Raw genomic sequence first — 24,074 nt, forward strand, 5'->3', positions numbered from 1 at the left:
AGAAGGAACACATAACTCCACTGAGAACAATGTTGTTCTCTGATGATAGGATTGGATCAGTTTCAGATTCAGATTCCCATGACTTATTTTTCTTACCAGAGGAAATTATTTTTTACAGTCGTTTAATTCAAGCCAGAAACATCAAAGTAAATAGAAAATAACAAACACAACGACCAATATAAACCGAAATTTCAGCATAAATAGAATCTCGATTTAGACCTATATTAAACTGTAAAAGAAACTAACGTTTTCATATCATCAGATTATATCCTCAATTACCTTGTAATAAATCAATCAAGTATACTTTTTGTGTGTGTATGTGTGTGTATGTGTTTAAGTGTGTGTGTGTGTCTTCTTTGTTCATCCCTATTTAACAAACAGTTGCACTAATGAAACAGTTCATGTGTGCCTGTGTGTGTGTGTGTGTGTGTGTCTGGACGGCGCTTATATAACCTTGCCCTATTACAATCCCAAATGATTGGGTCCCAGTGCCCTCATTTGATTAAGTTGATATGACACACGCTTCCAATGATCCCCCGTGCACACAGAGGCATGCTGGATTTGATATGAGGTTATGTTCCTAAATCGTCCAATCTCTTGGTAGACACAACAAAGCCCCATCAGAGACACTATCACATGGGTTGTGGGACAGTTGCCCTCTGGATGGATCTCTGACCCCTGATGGCTTTAGCTGCTGATGAGCGGAGGCTCCAGCATAGGGCAGCACAGTGCTGAGCAACCAGGGGACAGGCCGTCCCAGTTGCTCGTTGATGACATCAGGGTGATCAAAGTTTGTATAACATATTGATTGTAATCAAATCACACACCAGCATCCAATTTTGTTTGTAAATATAAATTAAACTCAATTAATCTATTGCCAATAAATGTCCAATAACACAGCTTTCAACAAAAAGTACTTAAAATATAACACTTCTTGGCTTGTCATGTCTGCGTCAGTAAAACATGTGGCTGGGCGTGTCCTGAGTCCCCCCGTTTTTGATGTGTTTTAGCTAAAGGTTATAAAGGATATAGTGTGTTTTGGGTATTTTCCGTAAGGGTAAGGTTTACATAATAGTAATCATAGTGTCCGATTATCCTCTGGCTTTCTGTTGCTGGTATAAACTGCCCGATAGATCCTGATATCTATTAGGCAGATATATGCAAGTTTCAAAATCCACATTTTAATTTTATTTTAGCAATATATATTTATATATATTTTTTTCTCCAAATTGTTTCACTTGTGTTCTGCCTTTTCCTTGTGAGTCCTGATTTCATTAGGTCAGAAAACACTAAGGGCTACCATGAGGGCTACACGTATACCTGCGCGGCAAACTTCTACCACCGGGGGGCGCTACTGTTCTACTTTTTACGCGAGGCGCCACGGTTGCTTTTACTGGGCTGTTCACAAGAAGCCTGTTTGCTGGTATCGGTCTCTGGCGTAGCTTGCGAAGAGGGATGGACAGACACTGCAGACGGAGAGGAGAAAGCTGAGCACAGGAGCGAGAGAGAGAGAGAGAGAGGGGCAGAGAGGCTGTCGGGAGAGAATCGGACAGGCAGCCACAAGTCGAGCTTTGAATAGAAGCGGCCATTACGCCCGGGAAGCATGCAAGAAGCTCAAGAGGCTTGCATGCAATCCACAAGAGAGGCGTCTGAGGACGGGTTGGGCCAGTGTCTGGATACTATTACGCTTGGAGCCCCACAGATAATCGGAAGTGACTGACCCTAGCTGCTACCGTGCGGACGTAGACCGGTCGGGCGCGCGCTGTTCGCCGGTTGGAAACCGACAGGGATTGCTTTGAGAGAACGGACTAATTATCTATATATACACGACCGTAGCAATAATATAAAGGTAGCCCTGACCTTTTTTCTTAAAATCTATTTTTTTGACACACACGTTCTTCATTTTCAAACTTGGTCGTCGGAACAGGACATCTATTTTGTATCCCTTTTCTCTTAATATAAACTCGGATTTACGTTATCTAACCTGCTTGTCATGTCAGCTGCTTGACTTCTGCGCCAATGCAACAAACCAACTAAACGCCGGGGATTCGTTCAATTTGGTTGCCGGGAGGTGGAAGACTCCCCAGCCGCCGTGGCTTCAACCGTGAGGCGGGTCTGACAGCTGCTCCGGCTCGGAGGACCGCGCTGCTGCCCCGTTCCTCCTGGATTACCACTGCGGTAGCTAGCTGGCGGACCGCTCGGTGCTCCGACGCCCGGCTAAAGAGCAGTTATGGCCGGCTTCGTACCGGGTCTGCTGCCGACGAACCACTCTCAGGAGAAGGAGTTCGCCCAGGCCTACGAGGATGTCCTGGAGCGATATAAAGGTAAAGAAGCACCATGGAAGGAGGAGTGAGGATATGTGTACGTGCGAATGGTCTTCGTTCGAGACGAGAGCCGGGGTAATGCCGTACACCTGGGTTGTTTTATTGTTTACATTTTTGAGCTAGGCTAGGCTACCCGGCGTTATCATCACCATCTGCTTGGCGTTCACACCGAATTATCGGCTTACTCTCTGAACGCAATTGTCCCGTGTCGTCTTGAGGCTCACAGACGTCAAAGGAAGCTGGGTTATTTTATGAAGTCTCTGGCACTCCAACGTAAGGGAATTTCCCCCTCGGCCTCCGGTCTCGCACTGTGCTCCCGCTGTTGGTCCCATAAATATTTGAACACTGCTGGGGTAGCCAGTGCGTACAAAGTTTGCAGCTCTGCAGCCCCTTTTCCGCTTGTTTGGAGGAAATAAAGGGACTGCTGTAAAACACTGCGCTCCTTGTTGTGCTACTGCAGATACACACACACACACACACACACACACACACACACACACACACACACACACACACACACACACACACACACACACACACACACACACACACACACACACACACACAGTTCTCACTTATTGTGGCCCCCTGCAGCATTCGTTTTCGCACCAGCATAGCCGTTTTATAATCCTAATGACAGGGCCTCTTTAAAAAGGAATGCCTAAACTATGTGCGTGTGTGAGAGGGAGATGGAGTCAGTCAATAGTCCTGGGTCACATCTGTGGTATAGGTGGCCCTGTTGAAAAGGAGGTGGCTTTTAATTATTGATTATTGTAATGAAACTGGATTCCTCAGGGTTTTAAAGAGGGCAGATGCCTGCGTGGGGGTTGGTGCAGACATTAAATGCTGTTTTTGCTTGTGGAAAAATACTATTCTTCTTCCATACAGGAAATAAAAACTATTCTTCCATATGCAGTCAAGAGTATAGTTTATCATTCTGTGATAATTTTGGACACAGATGGGAAGCAGGTAGATCATCCGGTCAACCCAGCCATTTAAGAGAGATTGGGCTTTAGCTGTGATGTCTTTGCTCTCTCTATGGCAACAGAACATGACTTGGAGCGCTGGTTCCCTGGAATTAGCGTTACCGGGTAGTTGTACCGTTGCAACACATACACAGAACCAGACATGAGCCAGTTATAAGTAGAAAAAAACAAGCGTCTAGACTGAAATATGAAAATGCTGACATTCCTTTAGAAAGTGACTTTGGAAAAATTCAGAATACTGTCCTGAGTCATCCAGGGAGCATCCTCTTGTAAAGCAAACAGCACCTAAGCTATCTGCTAGTGAAAGAACGTGGTTCCCGGATCAAACATGCTATACTCAAACTGGGCGATTACTGTACTGGGTGAGGTGTGTATTTTGACGTTACACGTTTGTTAAGTTGATATTACTGGCATTGACTTCAAAGGCTAGACTTAAAGTAGGCTCATCGGCTGTGGTGCTAAACTTGGTCAAGCAAAGTTGGAGATCTATACCTGCTATTGAGAAAATGCTCTTTTATTAGTGATACAGAGACAGGGAATGTGGGGTGAACATGGAAGGAACCAAGGAGCCGTATGGATTAGGTATCGCTCAACTGATCAATGGCACCTCCACCACCACCGTGGCTGGGGAACTGAAGCCGTGTCCTGCTGGGTGCAGGACGTGTCGTGTGCATCCGCCGACCGGGCGACCTCGCTCCTCTGCAGTTGAGCTGTAGTGAGTTGAGACTGGCTCAGGGAAACTCTTTTACTGGAAGAAGTGACACAGGAAGGCTTGAGTCAGACGTATTGGAGGAGTTTCCCCCCACTCCCCCAAAATGTTTCTCCCATCTACAGTTTTGGAAGATGGAAATCTGGAGCTTGATGTTAGGCTGCTGGGGAAGTGAGTGGTGGTGAATGGATGTGGACTCTTTCTTATATGCTACATGTGGAGCTCAACATTTTGACAATGTTCCTTCAACTGCTATTGGCAAATTTAAAAATGGGTTTGCTTAGAGAGTCAAAACGTTTTTATGTATTAAACATGGTTTACAAATGCATGTTTGATAGCCAACCAGTTACTAACTACAGGGTTTCATTGAGTAAATAGCACACCTAGAAACTGAGCATCTTATTGGAAGTGAGTAATCTTTCTTTGGAACCCTGGGTAATACAGTTCTTCCAGCTCATGTATTGTTTCTGCCCATCCCCGGTCTCATTGGTAAGACGGCAACGCTAGCTAGGTAGTTGGCACCCCAGGGTCTCAGGCTAGCAGTGCGATATCTGTGTTAGATGTACGCAAGAGAATAGCTCCCCTCCCTGAGTCCCAGGTCATTACTTTCATTAGAGGCAGCTGAGTGTGCTCTTTCTCATCCATACCATGTGGAACCTCGTCTGCTCTCTACCTGGCTGGTGGACCAAGTGTCTGTTACCCGATAGTGGGCATCACATGACCCCCTGAGTTAGTGAAGAACCTGAACTTCGCAACACGAGTCCCCGCTTTGTTGGCTCTCGGGAGACGGCCCCCAACTGGCCGGCTAGCTAGCTAGCTTTATGGCAAAGCTCCGCGTAATATATTGAGTTCTCTCAATGTATTTTCCGTCAATTGTTAATTTGTTTATTTTGTTGTGTTATGTCTGTTTTTGTCTCCCTTCTTTAAATCTACTTTCTGCTCTATCCCTCTGTCTATCTTAAATTTAAAGTGTGTGTGTGTACGTGTGATCATGCTCATGGGTTGCATGTCGGAAATGGGAGACGGACATTCAATACAGGCTGAATGATTCAGAGGCTTGGTGTGTGTGTGTGTGTGTGTGTGTGTGTGTGTGTGTGTGTGTGTGTGTGTGTGTGTGTGTGTGTGTGTGTGTGTGTGTGTGTGTGTGTGTGTGTGTGTGTGTGTGTGTGTGTGTGTGTGTGTGTGTGTGGTTGTTTGGTCGATCACAATTGCAGGATATATAAAGCACAGTTGACGATGCTTTGTGGAAAAGTACAGGAACATGAGTCATGCAAACTTTATAACAATTACAATGTGCTGATGTTACCAAATCATGACATATTTTATAAATTAAGATTTGCACAATAAAATAGACATGTCAATCAACTAAATTAAAGCAAATGTATTGTCTTCGGGAAGTTTACCACACATGGCCTTACTGTACTTTCTGAAACAATCCGGACAGGGTTAAATATAGGTTAGTCTGCCAGGAAGCCAAACAATGGTGAGTTTTGGGAGTTGGACCAGCGCCAGAACCTTCTCCTCCATTATATGGACCCAGAGCAGTCATAATATATGGTTATCTCAAAAAAGTAAGGACACAAACATCATCGCCTCTGTTTTTCAATAGGATTTAGATTTGAATTTTAATTGTGTATGTGATTGTTATGTACTTCACATAATACCGAAATGTAGTATTTTTGCAATTAAGACAAAACGTGGGAACTCCTCTTTACATGCAGTGACCTGTTATCATGGCTCCCCTGTCTCACACACACACACACACACACACACACACACACACACACACACACACACACACACACACACACACACACACACACACACACACACACACACACACACACACACACACACACACACAGCGACCGGGAAGGGACCGGAAAAGCACAGAGTTGGAGGACTGCTGACTGAACACAGGAAGTGGCTGGCCGGGGAAGGCCATCCCTCCCCTTCCCTCCAAATCAGCGATTAGCGATTCTCTGATTCAGTTTAATCCAACAGATTTTTTTAAAGCCAAAAAAAATCCTAAGCACTTTATTGCCATGTCATCATCTCGCTCTATAGTTATTCCTCAGTCTCTTTTCCTTTTTTCTCACTTCTTCCTTACTCTGATTCCTTCCTTTCTATCTCTTACTTTGTCTCTCCGCCCTCTTTTCCTCTCTGCTCTACCAAGACTGTTTATCATTTTAAAAGTTATTGAAGGGAACTCATTTGGTACATTGGTGACACCAAGGCCGCGTTTTGACAGCCAAACAAGCAAGTAAACAACAAACATGCAAACAGGCCAACAGCCAGTAGGAGACAGTGATGAGTGACGCCACGGTCACTTGGAGACAGAGTGGAAGAGTAATGGATGGATAAGGGAAGAATCAGGAAGAGTGCATGAATGGATCCCGAGAGACTGTGGGGGGGGGGGGGGAAGGCAGATTTAACACCAAAGCGAGAGACAGGAAGAAGTGTTTATCGAGACGAGGGGAAGACATGAAAAAGGAGCTTGACGCAGGAAGATGGACTTCAGTGACAGAGGAAAAACATGAGGATTTTTACACATGGCCTAGTTTCTCCTCCTCTTTCAGCTCCGTTGCTCCATCACCCCAGCCTGTAACACCCCCCCCCCCCCCCCCTCTCCTCCCCTTCACCCTCCCCCTTCATTCAGCTCTATCGGTTTTTCCGCTCCCTCTCTGTTTCTCTCACTCTCAATTGAATTAAATTCAAAGGACGCGGTTGGCATGTGAAACATGCATTAGCTTTGCCAAAGCACGGCAAAAAGTAAAATAAGATCAACAAATATGACACGGTGATGCTGTCGATTTGCATTGTCATCGTGGTGCAATATTAAATAGAGCTTTGTAGTGATGTCTTGTGCTTCCCCTCCATCTTCTGGCTAAACAGAAAACATATCCGATGATATTTCGGTGTACCTCAAAGCATGTGACGTATGTTGCTTTGGAAAGGTTTTAATTTAGCTGTCCCATTTACCCCTCCATGTGTTCTCTCTTGCTCCCTCCCATGCTCATTCTGTCCCCCTCCCTTTGCATGTGTGCCACTTTATTACTTTCATGCAAACATGGCTCAATCGCTCTGTCCTCTACTCCAAATAAATTGGTGTATATTGTTCTCTCTCTCTTTCTCTTTCTGTCTCTCTCTCCTTCGCTCTTTTTATTGTTCCAGATTATTTCCTGCCTGGAGAAGTTTCCTGTTGTGTCACAATCGCCACCGACTCAACTTTGCAGGAAAAGCACACGCTTTCACAGCGAGATTGCCCCATCCTCAGACAAATGCAGGCATAACCAAAGGCTAACTGACCAGCTACGCCCACACAGCTGACCCTCACACTGAGGGGGGCTGACCAGCACATTATAATAAACACGACTAGAGACTTTAGGGTGTTGGGAGTCAGCCTGTAGTGTAGATAGGAGCCCTGCTGTTGATGTCTGTCCTTTCATGGCCAGGAAACTTTACCCTCTTACTTTTGATTCTTATTTGGTTCCGTCATTTCTACCCGAAGGGTTCCAATTGGTGTTAGAAAGACACAATTACAATTAGGGCATTTAGCAGACGCTTTTATCCAAAGCGACTTACATCGGTTAATACACAAATTGACACACCAACGGCAGAGTCAACCATGGAAGGCGACAGCCAGCTCGTCAGGAGCAGTTTGGGTTAAGTGTCTTGCTTAGGGACACATCAACACTCAGCTAGGAGGAGCTGGGGATCGAACTAGCAACCTTTCGGTTACAAGAAAAAGCTGTGTGTGTGTTTGGGTGTTCCTGGGCCTTTTCCAAAGCCACCCATGTGTCATTTCAAGATATTGAGTTCATCAGTGTTGGTTTGAGTGTCTGCAGTGCCCTTGGAGCAGCAGTGTCTTCCTTGGATTGATAACCACCAGGCTCTAGACGTGTAGGAAGGAACCCACTGCCCTGATATCTGGAATGCACACACTTGCATGCACAAGCATGCCTACGCTGTGTGTGTGTGTGTGTGTGTGTGTGTGTGTGTGTGTGTGTGTGTGTGTGTGTGTGTGTGTGTGTGTGTGTGTGTGTGTGTGTGTGTGTGACCAGGTGTATGGGTATGTTGGTGTAAAATGCCGGTGTGCAGGCTGGGTAGAGAGAATAGTGACACTGTCACTATTCTCATCATGATTAATTTATTAACACTGCTTCTCTGTCACAGAGAAGCAGTGTTAATAAATTAATCATGGGGGCCGGTTTAAGAGGCCCACAGGGGGTAGAAGCTGGACCAGAGAACATTGATTTCACACTCGCGAACACTTTCTCAACCTCATCTGTTCCTCTCAACTTTTAAAGAAAGATCATCACCATTATTTTCTCAGTCATCTTCCTTCAACAAACTTTGGGACCCATATCCCATTGTCATTCTTTCTCCACAGTCCAATATAGCAGTGAATTGTTTGGCCTTATGCCACGAAAGGTAATTTATACCTCTCCTTCACTGTCCATCATTCTGAATGCCCCTCAATCCATAGACGTGATTGGGGTGGATGGATTTGATGAGAAGGTGAATGCGCTGGAAGAGGCAGAAAAGGATGATGGATGTAGAGTCTGATGGAGAGTGCAAGTGTTTAATGCCAGAGCTTTGATGAATTTAAACAGTTTTTGTGGCTTCCTAATTGTGTATCTTATCTGCTCTAGGCATAAAGGGATATGCAGGGATATCTGTAAATTGGCTTCTTACCCAGATTCAGACGAGTTGTTTCAATCCAAATTCAATGAGAATATCGCAACGGATTATCTTTGTGTATTGTAGACCATCTAGAACCATCTTGTCTTATTACTGGCACGCGCTTTGAATAAACGCCTATTCAGAACACATTTGAAATCTTTGGAAAGTAATTAAAAGTGTTTGGCCCTCACATGAACAGGAGCTGGATTGCTTTATCTCTGTAAATCAATGGAAAAACGGCTGATGGAAACCGAATGCTAAGCCAGCAAACTTTTCTGGACGTACAATGATGAATTGGGAGTCACATGGAACAACACATCTGAATCTGGGTCAGACTGTCAAAAGCCAATTTACAAATATCCGCGCGTATTAAATCTCTGAAGGACAGCACTCTGCTTATAAAGGTTGCTTGTCTGTGTGGGTGATCTTCTGAGAATCTGTGTATATACCACGTATGTCACACATTGTAGTTTTCATTTGCTCATATTATTGAATCATTATTACTTGGTAATCAGCATACTGGTGAGTGTGTTGCAATGTTATGTCAGGGGACAGAGAGAGGTCTGTGTCTCAGCTGAGACGGTCACAGAACTACATGAGCTCATACTACTCACAGAGATGGCTAGCTAGCAGGGTGAACTTGAGCTCTGAGTATTTGTGATTGTGTGTGGCTTAAAAATAAGTTGCGCTTGTTTATACCAGTGAGCCAAGACATCACGTGACTTCAATAGTCACGGAACCTACACATGATGACACATACGTGATCGGGCAGGTAGTATAGGGATGGCTAAGGTCCTGTAGTCACAATGGAGGTCGGATGCAACTTCTCAGACGACGTCCGGTGAGAATGTGAGACTCACGTAAGCAGCTCTGTTCAGTGAACTTCATCACATTGTAACCGTGTACAGTCGTGTATTGTTACAAGGTAATGAGGGGTGTGTGTGTGTGTGTGTGTGTGTGTGTGTGTGTGTGTGTGTGTGTGTGTGTGTGTGTGTGTGTGTGTGTGTGTGTGTGTGTGTGTGTGTGTGTGTGTGTGTGTGTGTGTGTGTGTGTGTGAGAACAACACAAACGCCAGAAAAACCAGACAGAGTGGATAATCTGATCCATGCTGGCGGGATTGTGACACAGCAGACAGCACCCGCCTCTTCTTCCCACCCCCCAGCAGGGGCCAAGCACTAATCCCACTCATCTCCTTTACTACGCTAACACCAGGCCTCCGTCCTGCCCCCCGTTTAGTAGCTCCAATGGAACATTCCACTGCCCCTCGGAGCACTCCACTTCAGGGCCATGCCACTGACGGCCGCTACTAGAGGGGAACCTGAACTTATTCACACAGACACACACAACTTGTAATTCAGTACCTTATCTGCACCACGTGGACTGTAGAAGTTATGCCTATGTTGAACTTGATTTGATTTGCCTTGAAGATTCCTGTGATAAATGTGATAAGCTACTTAAATATTCTCACGCCGTACAAATATTCAGAATATTTTAACTGTTGGTCTTGCACCTGGCGTGGGACAAATAACTCATTCAGAAAGCGGTCCAGACGGCCAATACCAAAAATAAACAGCTGTAGCCATGAAAAAAAACAACGGCTCCCAAAGTGGAGTTCACACGCATCGAACGCTGCAGTCAGAGTGCGGCATCTTAAGCCTTTTGTGTTTTCCTGGTGGGTTTCAAAATCACTTCACCCTTTTCAATCTTCTTGCCGTTCTCTCTCTTTGTCAGCAACAATGTCCTTCTTCCTCTGCATCTCAAAATTGAGTGTCACGTCACCAGTCTCCCACATTCCCACAGGAATCTGGGAGACTGGGGATGAAGTGCTGGATCCGCTAACGGGAACCTGTGGTATGCCTGGGGAATATTTATTAGTGGTGCTGTCCCTTCACACATGATAAGGGAAAAAAGAAGTTGGCTAAATCAACAGTACACGACATATGGGCGGTGTATAGCAGGCGGCTGTGTTTCGTGGTGGAATGTCTGATTGAACGATTTTTGGCAATAGGGCCACACAGTGACCATCTTGTTTGTGGTTGAGGATCTGGATGTGTATAACCCGGTCATTCATCAAGAATTGGCGACCAGAAACTGGAGACCAGAGGGATGATGAGGAGGTGGAGGGGTGCGAGCGGTCCAGGTTCAGTCACAGGTCTCCTGCATTCCCCGTCTGTCCTGCCACTAATCAACCCTCCCCCTCCATTCCTCCACCCTAATGTGGACCTACCCCCCCCCCCCCCCCCCCCCCCCCGCCAGGCTTTAATCAGACAATAACATGCTGTAAAGGGGGGTTGGGCGCTGGGTTACATGGAAGGATGAATGAATAAATGGAGGCGAGCGAGTGAGTGAGTGAGTGAGTGAATGGAGGGATGGATGGATGGCTGTTTGCAAAGTGGAGTCCACGTGCTGGAGAGGTCACAGGGTCACGGGGGTCGGGTAGGATTTATATTGTTATGTACATGAAATGTTGAGACCTAACATAACCAGGAAAAGGAAGTGCTGACAGAGAGAAATGGATGGGTAGAGAGAGGGGGACGAGCAGAGAGGAAGAGTGGAACGCAGGTGTGTGTCTGGGGAAGAGAGACTGCGGGGGGGGGGGAGAGAGGAGGAGAGAGGAGGGTCGAGTAGGGATCAAATGTACTCCACGTAGGAGACAGTTTTACTATCAGTCAGCTGCACAGTATATGGCTGCAGGCTGCGTGTGTTTGCACGTCTCCCTTGGGTTGTGGATCTTGTTTAACTGCTCGCTGAGTGAGTAAAGTGCTCTACCTTCATAGTAAATCCACACGCATGCTGAAACCGTCTCCAGTCATTGTTTGTAACACACCGGAGTGAGTGTGTATGTTTGTGCGCGTGCGCATAGCAAATCCAACTACGACTCATGATTGACTACATTAAACCCGCCTTCCAAAACACTTGAAGACAAATGTATAGGAACAAAGATTGAATCATATGCCGTATAGAAAAGGAGGGGTTTAATGGCGATCCATAGGTAACTCACCAGCAGCCATGAGTCATGACGCCTAAAGCACAACCACCAGGGGGACTCAAACGTGGATGTGTGTGAAACAACTTTCTAGTGGCAAAAACTCGGAGGTGAAAACACTCTTGCTTTAGAAGACCTAACGGGACCTGTTTGCATTAGTGACAATGCCAGGGCAAGGTGCATCGATTGCAAGACTCAACGCAATCGCGTATTGAGGGTCTTAAAATGTGGCGTCTGAAGGGCACACTAAGCTAAACTTATCCTGTAGCCGGTAGGAAGGAAAGCTAAAGCGTCCTGTGCAGACAACAACTTCCTCAGACAAAGTGTCTGGTAAGGTTCAGCGTCAAACCTGTAGTGTAGATTGGCCCCCCCTTTTAGAAATACATGGGTCAAAATCATCTTCTGAAACCTCCATCTTGCCATTGCCATTCTCGAATGAGTGTCTCTCCCAGTCTGGACGAAAAAAAACCCGCGTAACCCCTCGTACTTGTGATTTGTTATCATAAAAGTTGTGATATTTAATTCACTTTGTTTTTATTATTGTACCTCAAGTTATAAGTAAAATAAGGCTTCCAAATCCTTTCAGCAACATTTTTTCTTCCAAAGCAGTCGCCATTCAAAGTGCGAGATAAAATCATTTAAAACGTGTGAAGTGATAAGACTGGCTTCTTATATGTACAGCGAGCAATGTATTCATAGTTCGCGTGTGAAAACCTCTTGTGTCTACATCCTTGAAAAGGAGGTGGAGACCTTTTGGAAACAGCGCCTCAACAAAACACAATCGGTCAGAAAAATCTGTCACCGTCTTAAAAGAAGGTTTTATACATGGCAAGTACATGCAAAAAGTGTGTGTGTCTGTGCATGTCTATGTGTGGTGACACAGCAGAATAGAGGGAGAGGTAGAGAGACCTAGAGTGGGAGAGAAGGAGCAGGGCTGCGGAACATTCCTGAAATAACAGGACTGGGGGGAGGAAGACTAGGAGGAGTGAGGAAGAGTGGTGTGGGGAAGAAATGAACCAACTTTTCCTAACGGGGTAGAGTCTGTCTGGAATCAACACACACAAACGAAACACGAGGAAACGGGGAATAAAGTGTGTGTGTGCGTGTGCGCGCCCCCCCTGTTCACCTCAAATCTCCACGCTGCTGTGTCAACCCTTCTGAAATCACGTAAGCATTCGAAGCTAATGGTGCATCTCAAAGTGTTATATGTCAGCATTACACCACCAAGATTATGCAAGGTAAAGGACCTACAATGTTAAAACATTGTCATCATCAAGGCTTGAGGTGTTTTAAGGTGAACACGTGTTTGAGGTCAATAACTTACACGCACACGCAGTCCGTGTACGAATATTTGACATTTTACATTCCGAACCTTTATTAAAACAGGTCTGTAACATCTTCAGACACTCATACTGAGGAGATAGAATGGAATCTGTCTATGGGTGTGTGTGTGTGGGAGTTTGGGTGTGTGTGATTGTTCTCTCCATTGTTGTCGGTCAATGCCTTGCTTCCATGATTGACTCATTATGTCAATAGTCCCATCAATTCGTCTGAAATATAAGTGTCATCAGACTACAGACTCCTTATTTATAATTCAGCTATCTATTTTACCTAATTCTAAAGACAATAATCCAAAATAATTCCCTTCATTAAATATCTTTTGAATTTGTTTTTTCACCTTGGGACATGAATTGGTCTAGTCTCAAGCGTTTATAAAGTTAATCTTGGCCGACAATTTGGCAAGCTGTGTGCTTGGTACCATGAAACAAACATCCCATCACCCATCTTGAAAGTTAGGCTATTTTTAGATAAAGTCATGAATATTGGATCAGGTTAGCGGTCAGATGGCCCGTCTCTGTTTGGTCTTTGTTTGGTCTGGCATGCACTACATGTCTGAATCTTAAACCAGGTCACTATTCCATGGCCGAATGAGTTCATGATCGCTGCGGAATGTACTGGGTTATTATGGGATGTTTTATCAGCCATGAATAAAGACCCATAGATAGACATCACGACAAAGTGACTTGGAAGAAAGTTTACAGAAGAAATAGTGCAGATAATAGTGTTTTGTTTAGTCTATGGCTATGCACACCGTGTCAGTATTATGGGCTTCTCTCGAAAAACCAAAACGATTTCTGGGTTGCTGTAAAACCCTGCTGACTGTAAACGGGCGGTTGTGCATACACAGCAGTCTGTTGGCGACGGCTTCCTTTTGTGTGCGAGTGTGTCTTGCTTTACGCTGATGGTGAGGATGGACTTGCTCCGCTGGGCAGCTGTCTGAGATCAGGGACCAGTGGACTCGGCAGGGCTCTGCAGTGGCTCTGTTCCCCTTCTGATGATCATCAGTCCACTACTGATGAGCATCAGTTGAGTGTTTTCCCCACTGTGACGCATGAAGCTGTTGGAGGCCATTCCAGCTCCCGGGCTTCCTGGCAGTGATCACTGTGGGTGGGTGGAAGCCGTCTGATCACCCGGAGCAAAAGAGAAAGTGAGGGAGAAGAGTGGGTGGACAGAATGGCTGGAGGTAAAAGGGCCAAAAGCAAAGAACATCGGAGAGAAAAAGACGGGAAAATTGTGTTTTTAAACAGCGAAAAAGGGGAGGAGAGAATCGTTTATTTTTTCGTTCAATTCTTGCTTTAATGTTCCAATGTTCAAAATGCACCGTTTACTCTTTGTCATCGACAACTCGTTTTTCATCTCGTAATTAACACTGTATGCCAAGAAGAAACACCCTACCAGGCAAATGACTGGTCTGGAGGATTTTTTTCCCTTTTTGGTCCCATTTGTCTTGTTCTACCTTTTCCCTCTGTCTGCTGTAGTCGTAACTCAATCCCCCATTGTGTCTGATAAACCACCGTCATCAGTCCATCCATCACCCCCCCCCCTTATTGGGTGTGAAAAGGAAAACGGTGTATTGTGGGAGAACCAGGTGCACTCAAAAGGTGTGCGTGTTTGCAAACGGGGCGAGGGGGTGGAGGTTGGTGCGGGGCGGGGGGTCGGTTGTTTTGAGGATAGTCGTCAGTGAGGTGGGAGGAGAAAGTGGTGCAGAGGAATGCAGGCCTGCAGGAGATCTGCGTCTAATCGCTGTTGTAAGCAGATCTGAACGGTTCCACAACAGTGACTCTGGGTAACGCGTTTAAAGAAGTGAGGGAGAACAAAGTACAATATTTGATTCGATTATCTTGCCTCCATAAACATCTCAGCCTCCCATCCTCCCTTCTTCGTCGCGGTGTTCTCTGTTATGTCTGGACTGAGGTTCTGCACATGCGGCAGTGCTCCTCTGTGTTCCAGGTCGACTGCCCGTCTGCACAGGATCATGATGATTACAGCAGATCTTAACAGGAGGAGGCTCTCGCTGCCTCTTGTCTGCGTATGAGTGGGTGTGATGAGGACGGGGCAGTGCGTACAGCTCCGGCTCCAGCGGCCCCAGATGAAGACTGGTCGCGGGTCTTTCCGCATTCTGAATCCTGAAACTGAAACCCTCCCCCCTCCGTGCCCCCTCCTGGAGCAGATGGCTCACCCAAACAAGCACAATTTCCCGTGCTGATGTTTGCACGTTACCTGGAATGCACGCCTGCACATCTTCGTCCATATCCTCCCTGCTGTGGCTTGGAACAAAGGAACACGTCAACAGTGTCCCTGATCCTTCTCTTTCCCTCGGCCTTCGACTGGCTAATATCCCCTTGTCAGCCCACGTCTGAATGTATCCTCTAATGTCTCGTCAAGGCCCACACCATTTGTCCCAATAAACAGTGTGTGGTTGCCAGATAGGATGTGGATTTATGTCATTGACAGACACATGCAGGGGAGGCGGGAAGGGATTAGGGAGGAGAGGAGTGAACAGTTGGGGAGCACCCAGGGGGTGGAAGGGATTCATTCCCATGCTCACGCCCCGGCTGCAATCCTCAGTAACAACTGACAAAAGACCCTCCCTACTCTCTCATAAAGATCTGGTGAAGGCCTCTACGGGTGTGGGTGCGGGGCTGGGGGTGAGGGGGGTGTAAAGACGGAGTGATGAACAGGGAGGGAGCGGAGGTGAATGTGATCCGAGTTCAGACGGTCTACAGTTGTCCCCCCCCCCCCCCCCCCCCCCCCCCCCTCTTTTCATGCCCACCTGTCTCTGTAGGGCGCCATGCCAGTGTCAGTGAGGCATCTGGAGGAATTCCCCTCCCTGCCCTGACTTGTCGTTGTGGGTGGGTTGGTTTCCTTTTTGCGGGGGCTGGGGAATGGCAATGAAGCGTGTTTTGCGTCTTAACTTTCAGGTGTTTACCCTTTCCCTGTAGTTCCTGTATTATTTTCCGATTCCCCTCGGTTTAGAGTGGTGAATGGTTGAATTGTCGTGTCTGATTCTGTATTCTAAGTGCTCTAATGAGATGAGGAAAGACGTTGTCTGTGAGCAAATTGTCTTTTACCGTTTGTCTGTCTGGCCCCTAAACCCGCAAACCGATGGCATTGGCTAGGGATCTGACCAGCTACAGGATATGGTGGTCGGTTGAGTCGGCATAGAGTTTGGGTTTGGGTTATTGAATTGTTTGTCATTACTATGTTCACAAATGAACATTTATCATAGCACGCACTTGTGTGCGTACATGTGTGTGTCTGTGTTTCTGTATTTGTGTGTGTGTGTGTGTGTGTGTGTGTGTGTGTCTCCCTGTGTGTGTCTGTGTATGTGTGCGTGGGCCTGCTGCGTCTCCCCTTGCCCGCTGGGCCCCAGGTTGAGACGGCTGCCTGCGACTCGTCTTCCAGCTGGCTCCACATTCACCGCCGCGCCCCCCAGCTGTTTGTGGTTAGAAGAGGGGTGTGTTGTGGCGGCGGGCCGGGGGTCCGCTGGGTGGGGGGGGGGGGGGGGGGGGGGGGTCTATTCACCTGCTGCAGCGGGGGCCACAGGGGCAGATGCTACTTGTTACTGATATCCTAAGACTTTAGCAAATGGCTAACTGAATAAATGATAACTCTTTGAATCTAAATGTTTGGGTTAGTTAGTATCATATTCTTTGGGCCTGAGGGGCTGTTATTAATGTGCTTTTCTCAGCTCAGTGTCAGGACGGAGTATGTCTTTTGTCTAGCGTTTACGAACCTGCTGTATATGTTACTCTTTTCTCTCCCTTATTTCGATGGAGTAAAGTGTATTTTTCTTTTTTACCAAAGCGATGACTGCAGCGAAAAAAAAGTTACATGTTCAAAACTGTTAATGAAATCTTATATAGTTTCCGGAGACATTACAACATTTCCTCATGTTGCAAATGTAAACCCCCTAGCATTCAGTTGTATTTCAGTTCAGGGTAATTACAGCAGATGACACCAGGCAGCCATGTTGTAAACTTGCCCTGTTCTCCCTCACCTGATGTTTTCTTCCCGCTGGGGGATGGATTTATAGCTCTGTTTTGCCTTGTTTCACTCTTGGTCTCTGTTCAAATATCCAACTGACACAATGTAGAAGGGGTATAAATACAGAAAGCAGACATGGGCAAATGGCAGGGGCGACATTAAGAGGGGGAAACGGCTGTGAACGCCGTGGTTACCGTGGCGATGGAAGGGTTGCGGGGATGGTGCTATACCTCTCCTCTTGCTCACACTTTGGAAATAGCAGCTGACACATCGCTGACCGAATCGAAAGAGTTATAGAGAGAGAGCGAGAGGGAGAAACATTTGGTGACGACTGTCTCTCGGTCTGTGTGTCTGTGTGTGTGTGTGCGCTGGGCAGGGGACTTCCATTCATTCTTACTTGACATGGACAGCTGATAAAGTCCAACGCGTGTTGTACGAATGTCAGCAGTTGCGTTGGCAACGTCCAAACGTAAATATTTGAGAATTCTGTGACCTATAGTCACACATCCCGAAAACGTGTACACCCCCTCGAGATCCCTCAACTATAATTAGACTTTACTTCTTAGTACTTTTTGCGGAAAGCTATTGTACGACTAGCCACTATACTACCTCACATAAACAATAATACGATTTAACCCTCTGTCCATGTAAATTATTATATGAAGGATGAGCATGTGACATGGTAATAATTATCAAGCTAATGCCATTTATTTTAACGACAAGTCGAGAGGGATTGATGGGTTGAAACTGAAGACAAGGATCAAATAAAAACACTAAAGAAGCCACTTCTTCTTGTGTTGCTAGAGGCTGTTGCAGATAAGAACACACACACACGTGCCCAATGAGCCCTTGGGTCTTGACTTTATCTTCATCCGTCTGACCTTCTGATCAAGTCTCTCTTTTGTTGCCGTTTCAACATGAACCTCACGATCTTCCTGAAGATTTATCGCAAAGAGATGTACTATAATCTTAGTTTTCTGATGTGAACCTGAACAATGCGTTCTGTGATGTGTTGCTGTAGAGAAAGTCAGAGGTTTGTGGCTAAGTTTGATTTAGTTTGAGTCAGTCCTACTGGGCAGACGTGTTGAAATGCACTTTGATACTGGTAGAGAGACAATGGACTTTAATCTTCCGACTATGTAGCTTAAAGGCGCAATGTTCTTCTGTCTAACTCCAAATGACTCATTAAACAAGACGGGTTTAGTTTTTTTTAGAATGAATCATCGGGATCATACCAAGCCTGACGAAGAGCCATATGATTATTTGTGGCACTGTTGACCTTTTTATATGGCGAAGGAAATTTATGTCAAAAAATAAATAAATATATTTATATTGTTATGTTTCAGGGTTTTCTTTCAAGACAAAACCCTGAAACATTAACTTGTTGCTGACTTTCAGCTAATTATTCCTCAACTAGATGAGTCTTCAATGAAGGGGTTTTCCTATAGTCCTGAAAGAAACTGCAGAAACAAAAAACACCTTTAAACCAAGAGTAGATAGTGTGTCTTATTCTATAATAAAGACAATAATGATAATACTATAACGATTTTATCAATGCGCATATATCCGATGTTTGTCCACGCCTTCAGGGTCTTGGGAGGTTTCAATGCAGTGGTATAGTGTGCGGCTGCTCATGTCTTGAGAATGCTTATAATAAATGTGTTGAACACAAAGCACGTAGTCATTAGTGCAGACAACAAAGTACAGAATATCCTGCTAAGGTAAACTTCCCAGGCGTTCTCACTTGGACAATAATGACAAAATTTTGAATTTCACACAATGTCATCGTTTTTTGTAGTATAAATTCATTCAGCTATGAAGATATTTGGGATGACTCCCGTCCCTACACACCTGATTGTTACTGTTGCAGAAATTGAGATAGAACTTCAGCTTGATGTACCTCTTGAATTAATTTACTTTAAGCCTCACACTAAGAACATCACCTCCATAAAACGCTCTAGACCCATGTTACTAAAGGGAACTACTGATGTTGACATAGTTTTGTGTGCACCTGCACTATGTATAGTCAAATTCAGTTTTGGATTATTTTGTCAAAGTGCCAAGGAACACAATCATGAATGTGTGCTATATTCACAACATGCTAAATGCTAATTAGCACATATTTAGATGGCTATCACCATGTCATCGTTTACTGGCTATGTAGTGTTATGGGACATTCGAGTCCTTCCATACAGCTATCGGCTTCCCAGAGGTGGAGCTAGATAATTGGAGAGGTACACATAAACTTATTTTAACCCTCCACAAGAATATGTTGTTGACATGTCTGGAAAATATACCCAAAACTATAAAAATCTGTTTTTTTATCCTGATAGTCAGGCCTAACCTTTTCAGAGCCTAACACGGCTAGGTATTTAGGAAGCTCTGGCCCTTGGCACTGCAAGAAAGCCACAACTAATGATTAGGATTATTTGGTCACTTTATGAAAATCCAGGCCTCATGTGATGTGACCCAATGTAACACACACGCACATACAAAAACTTTGTGTGCCACTAATCTTCCCGAATCTGTCAAGGGAGATTTAAAAAGACCTCCTGCAGACACCCATTGAAGAATTGATTTTCGCACACGCACGCGCACGGTTTAAAAGTGATTTAAACTCCACTTGGCTAGAAGTGACTGTTCTTTCACCTCAGTTGGCAGATGCCTATAGACTATTCAAACGGTCTCCTAACATATACTCTCTCTCGCTCGCTCTCTTCCCCTCTACACAGTCTTTTCTTCATGTTTTTTCATATTGTCGTCTTAAATCATTGTCTGTTGTCTTTTCTCCAACCCGTTGTATCAGTACTGTATTTCCCTCTCCCTCCCGCCCCCTCTCCCTCTACTGTATGTTTCCCTCCATCTATCTAGATGCTCTGGCTGACCTACATTTGATGTGTCTCTGCAGAGATCTCTCTCCTTCTTTCCTCCCATCCCCCTCTCCATGCCTTCAGAGAGGGAGAGATGGAGAGAGAGATGAGGTCAGCTTTGTTACTGTTCTGTCGGTTTTGTTCTCTTGCTGTCTCTGTAGCTCTAGCTCTATCTTTTTCATATCTCTCCCAACAAGAAGACGTGGTACGCCAGCAGTGGGATGAATCGTCTCGAGTGATTTACCACCACTATATTGACCTTGCATTGACTGGTGTTGTTTGGAATCGGATTGAATTGGATTGAATTGGTGTTCAGTTTTGAATGCCTGCTTGGTTCAAATGCTTTAACTTCATCACTTTCTCTGTGTCGAGAGAGAGAGACACATAAAGACACTTAGGATCTCACCGTCCTTTGCTCTTTCTAGCGTTTTTCTTACTCTCTCTGTCTGTCCCCGTCTGTCTCTGTCTCTGTCTGTGATTGGAAGCTGCCGTCACAAAGTAGTGCAGGAAATATGTCGACCTCCTACCCAAACTTACTCACCATCACGCACAATTAATAATATTTTTGTGTCACCCTGTCTCTCTCCCGTTCCTTCCTGACGGTGCACAGATTAGAGATGAGTAATTCCCTACTCTGTTGCTCTCAATGAATGGTCCATTGTTGTGTGTGTGTGTGTGTGTGTGTGTGTGTGTGTGTGTGTGTGTGTGTGTGAGACAAGACGAGTCCTGCTATCAAAGGCCCACACTGTTTCATCTTCTCACCATGTTCTCGTCACCCTAATGGACAATTTAATCACTTTGACACCACTTTCTTTATTCCCTCTCCCCTATCCCCTATATCTGTGTATTTCCAGGCGGCTTGTTTGTATTGATAGATGCACATATACAAACATAGATCTTTATGATTCATAATTCATCGAACTCCTTTTGTGTGGCTTGAAGTGCTTCTGTAGTATCCTCAGCTACACTGTTTCCTTGTTTTGTTACTTGGTTACAGATGGTTACCATAGCAACCAGAACTTGATGCTCAAACAGCCTTGGTTGCGGTTTTTCATAACCGTTGGTAAAGCCCTACAGTATATCTCAAATGAATCGTAAGTTGCAATAGCACTATATCTCTCATAAACCATCACAGCTGCAATAGACAAACATATAACAGTTGCACTAGATCTATATCCAACATGTAACAGTTGCAGTAGTCCTATATCACGTATACGTAACAGTTGCAATAGATTTGTATCCAACATCTCGTAACAGTTACAATAGTCCCCATATCTTAACACGTAGGAAGCAACAGCGAAAAGCGTCGTTCACAAAATAAACCAGCTTATCAGCGTATACCAGTGTGCGGTGATTTTAAACTTCTTTGACTTTATATACCATTGTTGACTGCATATCACCAGCACCTGCGAATCAAAAGGCTGTGCACAGGGACTTTGTTCTTTTTAACATACATAAGAACAGTTGTGATAGATTTATATGCAACATCTCATCATAACAGCTGCAATAGGACTATATTTCACCTTAATCACACCATTTGCAATAAGCGATTTCTTCTTGCTGAACAAACCCTGCTGATTCTGGAACGAACACAGTCCCAGAAACAGTAAGCCTACTGAACAGCAGCTGCAAACGACTTCAATACAGCTTGTGACACATGCAAACATGCACACAAGCACACAGTACTCGTTAGTATGTGGAATATATTTTTTATGTGTGCTAGTGTTGACTAGAATAGAATGGAACCCAACTTTATTATCCAGCGTGGGCTGGACATGTGGCTGGTGTGCCTGGTCTGAGGACCTTTCAGCGGCTGATGGCTAGACTGATCAATGGGACCAAACCAATCTCACACCAACCCACACTGTTGTGATTCGAACAGCAGGTCTCACAGTAATCTGAAGGAGGTCTTCATCAAAATATCACCTCGCCAGATGATACATTTTCCTCCTCAGATTTGTGAATTTAATTTATCTTTTGGTCATGTCCTGGCATTCTCCGGTTGGGGAATAATTTGAAGGGTTAATCACTGGAACCTGAAGCGGTTTCTGCCTGATAATAATAAGATAACAATAACAATGTCATAATCTAACGAGAACCCTTCCTTGTCTCTTCTCTTCCATGTTGCTGCTGATGATCGTGGCTCTGCTCCTTCCCCCTTCCTCCAACCAAGGTAAATACAACAAGTTAATTCACTCTGCGAAAAACCCTCTCTCAGCACAATGAGCGTGGTCTCATCTCCTCACATGTATCGACTCCTGTGTCGATAGTCCGTTTGCAACACCACATGTAGACAACAAGGTTGTCAAGGATGGATGGATGATTGAATCAATGAAAAACAGAATTACACAGAGGCTTTGACACTTTATTAATGCTTTATTAATGCACATTGTTTATATATGCACTAGACTTGCATGAAACGGAACTGTTGCTTCAATTGTTGCTTATCGCCTTTTAGTGTTTACTCACCAGTGCTTGGTGTGTGTGTGTGTGTGTGTGTGTGTGTGTGTGTGTGTGTGTGTGTGTGTGTGTGTGTGTGTGTGTGTGTGTGTGTGTGTGTGTGTGTGTGTGTGTGTGTGTGTGTGTGTGTGTGTGTGTGAGGTTGCTAGGCACCGAGCCAGTTCTATAAAGTGTCTGTGAAAAGGTAAAAAAAACGGACCTGGGCAATGAAGGTGGTTTGCTAACTGTACCGTCGCTATGGTTACCAATCACGCCACCTTCTGCTGTTCTGATGTGCGTGCGTTTGAGGTTTTAGGATCACTAACTAACAGTTTCTGAACTGTGTCAAGTTACCACACACATACATCCACACTGGCTGACGCACTGCTGTGTAGCAGGTGGGTAGCAAGGTCAGCCTCCTGGTCTGAATCTGAACGTGAACAAAGAGGGACTCTCTCAATAGGAAACCTCATTTGCATGTGTAGATGAATGTTTGTTACCATATACAAACCCCATATTGACTAGCCATAGTAGGCATTATCACCACAGGATACATTTTTTTCCAAGTGAACGAAATACTGTGAAAAACCATTGAGTTTGGAGTTGAAACCGCATAAGAGTTGGTATGAACAGGGCATTTGGTTCCAACTGTGGGCTGCCATCACTGTAGAACTATGTTTCGGGGAACATGTTACGTGCTACAGGGAGAGAAGTGTTACTCTCCCCTCCTACTCATTCCTTCGGGTCTTTTTTTTTTAATAATCTGCTCTAGTATGTTGATCCTACAGGCAGCTGACACACACACACACACACACACACACACACACACACACACACACACACACACACACACACACACACACACACACTTCATTCAATGTTTGTGTGTGTGTCTGTCATATATGCTCCAGGGTCACATGTAAAGCTTTAAAAAATGCACAGCTGAGCAAAGCACAAAAAAAACACACCTATTTATGCTACTGATTGCCCACTGCTGCCCACACGCACACACCCCATTCGAGATCGAACACATGTTTCTAGAACAGGCAGTGACATCACCTGTCTTGTGGTCAAAGTCTACTTCCTCTCTCTCGCTCCCTCTCTCTCTCTCACTCTATCTCTCTCTCCCTCTCTGAGGCGGAGCACACACCGTGGCACTACCGCTGGTATTAACTCACAAATCCACACTCTTTCTGTGAGGCTATTGTGTACGAACAAACGCATACAGGAGATAGAAGCAGAACTCTGGAATAGGAGAATCCTCTGGACTGGACGATGGCAGGAGTACCTGGGTGAAGCGGGATAGGACTCTGGATCCTGAATTCTTGGGACTCTTTCTCTTTATCTACTCTTCCCCTTTTTATCTAACCTTTTTTTTAAACTGTGGCTCAATCCGGAAAAAGCAACAAAAAATATATTTTTATCGACTTTAGCCGTTTATTTCTTTCTGAATTACTCTGTTTTTTGGTGGAATCCTTTCGATTGTTATTTTGTTTACGGAGCGAGGGATGAACTCGACGGCAGCATACAGACAGTTCCTCCAGGAACTTGGGGAGAAGAGAGGTTGGTTACCTGGTCGCCCTCACACACGCTTGCACACACACCCTCACAAACACACCCTACACACGCCAATCCAACGCATGCAACACCCATTCTTTAACTACGGTAAGCGTTTTCAGTTTACCTGCTGTGTTATCTCCGCCTTCAGCTGATTGAGTGGAGGGGAATGGCATTATGCACGTGGAG

General features: G+C 45.1%; 1 protein-coding gene across 2 annotated transcripts in view; it reads left to right on the forward strand.

Annotated features, from left to right (window-relative positions):
- The first annotated feature begins 1,446 nt into the window (after positions 1–1,446).
- Positions 1,447–24,074, forward strand: part of macf1a (microtubule actin crosslinking factor 1a) — a 171,104-nt gene continuing 148,476 nt past the window's right edge. The window contains exon 1 of one of the 2 annotated variants that reach the window (XM_030346895.1): positions 1,447–2,324. In XM_030346895.1, the coding sequence (XP_030202755.1) occupies positions 2,231–2,324 (94 nt within the window). In that variant the 5' untranslated portion in view covers positions 1,447–2,230. Of the gene's footprint in view, positions 2,325–23,438; positions 23,892–24,074 lie in introns of those variants that run through there. The other variant, XM_030346896.1, reaches the window with a different exon arrangement.

Source organism: Gadus morhua, chromosome 22, assembly GCF_902167405.1.
Source record: "Gadus morhua chromosome 22, gadMor3.0, whole genome shotgun sequence".
In the NCBI taxonomy this organism is placed as follows: Eukaryota; Metazoa; Chordata; class Actinopteri; order Gadiformes; family Gadidae; genus Gadus; species Gadus morhua.